Here is a 4,743-nt window from a genome sequence, read left to right on the forward strand (position 1 = left end):
AATCTGAGGGAGCTAAAAGATTTTACCTGTAAAACTTTTAAAGTAAAATCGACACAAATTGATCAGTTACTGGGCCTTGATAAGAAAATGACCTTGATTTTAGTTTATTCTCTGATTGAAACCCAATTGGGAGTGGCCCATTTGGCCCAATTATATTCCATTGACTCTTCTTGAACAAGGGATAGACATGGAGTACTAGACAACCGAAGGGAATATAAATCAAAAGAGGATATACACCCTCATTTGTTAACATAAAAGGTTACTCGATACTTAATAAGAATATCCGTACTCTTTATTAATTATTTAGAATTTCTCTTTCATTATACTAGATTTGAAAAAAAAAACAAGAAATATAAAGGAGTAAATGAAGTCCGGTCGATGAGAATTGTTTAATTCTAAATAGAGGGCGAGTATCATTCATTGGACCCTTTTTTTCTATCTTCCATTGGCTTAGAATCCCCATGCTAGCAAGTTAGATGAATGGACTGCTCTTTCAAGGCATGTTTTAAAATGAATTTGCTCGTGGAAACAAATATTTGATGAGTTCGACCACTTGTGATGGATAAAAATTATGGATTTCTCTTAAGCTGGTGGTAATCAACGGGTAGGCGCGGGGAGGCTGTATTGTTTCATACTATGCCGTACAGAAACCATTTCCTTGGAAACTCCAAATGGTTAGTAACATCAGCGAAGAAAACATATAATCCTAAGAATTATTATGAATACTCCTAGTACGGATAAGGCTAAGGCATTTGGAACAATGCCTTTGCATTGTAAGGCCACACAACTTTGAGCGGTCCACTCCAGAAGAGGGACGTCAGGTGCTTGTTGGCGCTCTCAGTTGGGTGAGCTGCGTCGAACCACACATACTGACTCGGGTCACTGCAGAGATTGTAAGCAGTGCCATTCTTCCCACATGTGAACTGCCCGTTGAAGTTCCCGCTTCCACAGCATGCTGTCCGCCCTTCTTTGAAACCTTCGCAATGTGAACAAACCGAAAAGTGTTATTCGATTGATATATTGCACGCGAACCTAAAGTCTCAACAGCATTGAAGAACATGACAGTGAACAAAATGTATATGAACATGTATCTGCACAACATAATCGATAATGATACATATGTGAAATATTATTACCAAATCGTGAGGGGTAGGTGGTTATCTCGGCAAGGGCAGAGTAGTAATCAAACAGAGCATATTTGAATCCGGGCAAAGTCTTCTCCAGCTTCAACAGGAGCTTCGACAGTGCTATGTTGTGCATTTTGGCAAGAACCGTGACATCGTGAACGCAGCCCGTAGATCCCGAGGCATACCTGCTCACTGGCATGCAACCCAGTGGCCCCACCGTCTGGAAAATGAATTTCCTCCCCCCCATTGCGTACACTTTCTGCAGAGCCAATCATCAGATCTTGTACATGATAAATATACATGCCACAATTGATACGATGGAAGAGACCATGATTTCGAGACATCACATAGTTCCGAGCTCAACTGTAACACTAGTCCTATATGTCTTTGATAGCATGAGTCCTTCCCAGTGCAAAAACATTATTAGTGGCTCAGTAATGGGTTGGGGATCTGGTTATTGAACCTACAGCAGTTGCAAGTGCAAGTACAGGATCGGGAATGCATATTTCTTACCTTGACAACAGAGGTGAGATTGCTAAGCACTATGGTCACGTACTGTTTCTTGTAAGAGGCCGTGAGCACCACTGGAGGCATGGTGTCGCCGAATTTTGGCATGCCGACGTTCATGTAATCATTCCCTCCCATGCTGAACAGGTAGACGGCCTTAGACAGCAACTCTTGGGCCTTCTGTTCGCCCTCCTGCTGCTTCAGCTTCTTCTGCACTTCCTCGAAGTAGCTGAGTTGCATCTTCAAGTGTATCTGTCGATTATTCACCGGGAAAAAAATTTTGAACAATCAATTAACTGAGATCACATCAGAAGGAAAATGAAGCACATATGATACAAATATGGTCTATGAAGCCGTAATCACTCCTAAGCAGCCAGTTGCAGGCTCCGGATATTCCAGCTTTCTAGGAACACTAATAACCAGAAACCTTCACCATATGATCACGGGCCTTGTAAGGCCAAAATGCCAGGTGTTAAGTTATCTCACTGACCCGAGACTGTTAACCCATGACAACAATCCTGAATTTACTGAATCGTGGATAGTTCAGTTCACTCTATAAGTAAACCCTCAAACAACAGTAATCATAAGACGACTATTTCCATATCTATGATATAGAATAATTGCGACGACCCAATTGCAGGAGTGGATCTCTACCAACTGAATTTGATATGAGAGCTCGGATCGAATCGGTACAGAAGGTTTAAACAACCACCCGCTTTGTACATCTACCTTATCCTATCACTTATACTAAGTAAGTTTTGTGCGGATTGAAGCCAGATGTAATTGGCAAGGATGTTTACCATCCGGGGGTTTGTTTCAGGGAGTATCCCAGCTCCAGCTGATGCAAAATTCGCTCCATCCGAGTAATTGCTGAACCCGGGCTCCAAATATGGTCTGATCAATGGCAGATTCGCATACTCCGCTGCAGAAAACCAGAATCCGACCGTAAATATTGTCTGGATTCACGACATTTGTAACTTAAAATGGGCAACGGGCACCCAACATCTACCCCTGTTCGGTTATAATTCGGGAAGATTTCCTGACTCCCTGTTTGCATTCACTTTCCTTTTCTTCAGGAAAACTATAAAGTTTGTTTCCCAGATTTTCAACTGCACATTTAGCATAGGCATACTCGAACGTTTTCCGGAAAACAAGAACTGGAATATGATCTCCACTGAAGAGAAATCACTCCAGATTTGATACATGCCGTAAAAACAGATCAGAAACACGAAAATGATCGGGTTCATGGGAAATGCTGTTACCTAAGAAGTCGGCAACTATTCGGCCATCGCAGGATCTCCCGCTCGGGCGCTTGAAGAAGGTCTCTCCATAGGGCAGGGAGCTCTTGGGGGTCCCACTGTTAAAGTATTGGTTGTTCCCAGCATCGAGGAGCGAGTCCCCAAAGATAAAGAACGGCGTGTGACATTGCCCCTGAACGACGAGGCCCGCCCATAAGGCGATAAACGTCCCGATCACCGCGGTTGATCTTCCCATCAGACTAGGATTTGCTTCGCAGGGAAATTAATTTGGTGAGTTACTATAATTGAATTTTGAGCTTTGCTTCCTGGAAAATGGGAGTGATGAGGCTTTTTATAGGAGCCAGCAAGCATTGAAAGGTTCCATGGATGGCTCTACTGAAAGAGGTTGTGTTCAGATTGACTTTACTGAAGTAGGATGGCTCCTCTGCAGTAGCACATCTCATGTTTAATTTTCTCCTTTTTAATTATTTGGGAAGTCTATGTTACGATACAATAATCTCTCCTTGTTAATTAATTCAAGATATTTATATGGTAAAGATGCGAGTATACATACATATATATATATATATATATATATATATAAAGTAGCGTAGTGGTAGACAATTTCACCTTGTAATCAAAGATATTTTATGTTCGATACTTATTGTGAAATTACTCATACTCCTTTATAATCCATTAGGATTTTAATTTTATTATACTAAACCTATGAATTTCCCTTATAATCAAAAATTGAAATCCTAATACATATGGAGTTTTATTGGATGAAACTCAAGTTTACTCTCATATTAAATATATTTTTGCAGATTGGACCTCTACATGAATAAGTAAATAAAATTCACCATTGTCTTGCTAATATGGATTGGTTCAAATGGTTCGTCATTTATTTTCTTAATCGAGATTTCTTATTCGGTTTTGTGAATGAAGAAAATTCACACTGGAAAAATCATATATTCATAATTCAGAAAAATCATCCCAACGACAGGAAAATCATATGTTTATAATTACTATTCAATTATAATCCAGAACAATCATCCCAATGATCGAAAAATCATCTGCGCTAGGAAATTCATCTTTTTATAGGTTTAGTGAAAAGGGGCAATCCAACGACGTTGAAGACACATGACTCCGGTAACCCAAGAACACAATAGAATTTCCTTGAGAGTTTTTTTTCCACTAAATAAAGGCTAGGTATGGTTATTAGCCCGCTGTGGCTGCTCCAATTAAGGGAACCTAACCGTCACTGAATATTTCTTTTGTTAGAGCTCACTGAGACTTTAGCCCAATTTGGTCACCGCAACTCCACCAACACACTAGTAAATTAAGTCCAAGACCCACTAGATCAAGCATTATGGGTCGGCAACTGCCATCCCATAATACACCCACATAGTGACAAGCTCTACGTCTTCAGTGAGGTTCGAACTCGTGATGTTCAAGTGGAGTGTTTGATACTTAACTACTAGACCACCGTGTTGGTGGTAATTGCCTTAAGAGTTTATAATTCCAAAAAATTATCTGTTTGTGTTTAGGTAACGGGGGAGTCAAGTGGAATAAATCCTCGTACTTTACAAACTAATTCCCCCTTCAACATACCACTAAAGGTAGTTATGTTAACAAGTTTATTCATAAGAGATTTGATAATTTCAAGGTTCTAAGTTCAAATCTCCTCTAGTGCATTTGTTAAAAACATTTGCTAGTTGTGTGCCATTTGGCTTGGACTTGGGGGACATCGGATTTTGTAAACTATATTAGGCCTTTGATGGTGCTAATCTGACGGAACCAGTACCTGCGCTGATTATTCAGTTCATTTGATATATTCGCGCTTGAACATGAGAGTCTGAACATTGCGTTTC

General features: G+C 40.2%; 1 protein-coding gene across 1 annotated transcript; it reads right to left on the minus strand.

Annotated features, from left to right (window-relative positions):
* Positions 1–556: 556 nt before the first annotated feature.
* LOC116211843 (GDSL esterase/lipase 4-like) lies at positions 557–3,257 on the minus strand. The gene is made up of 5 exons (XM_031546369.1): positions 2,897–3,257; positions 2,435–2,556; positions 1,641–1,886; positions 1,137–1,386; positions 557–976 (listed from the first exon to the last, which is right to left on the minus strand). The coding sequence occupies exons 1-5, from the start codon at positions 3,126–3,128 to the stop codon at positions 744–746; spliced, it is 1,083 nt and encodes a 360-aa protein (XP_031402229.1). The 5' UTR covers positions 3,129–3,257; the 3' UTR covers positions 557–743.
* Between the last annotated feature and the right edge of the window lie 1,486 nt (positions 3,258–4,743).

The sequence above is a fragment of the Punica granatum genome, chromosome 6, assembly GCF_007655135.1.
Source record: "Punica granatum isolate Tunisia-2019 chromosome 6, ASM765513v2, whole genome shotgun sequence".
In the NCBI taxonomy this organism is placed as follows: domain Eukaryota; kingdom Viridiplantae; phylum Streptophyta; class Magnoliopsida; order Myrtales; family Lythraceae; genus Punica; species Punica granatum.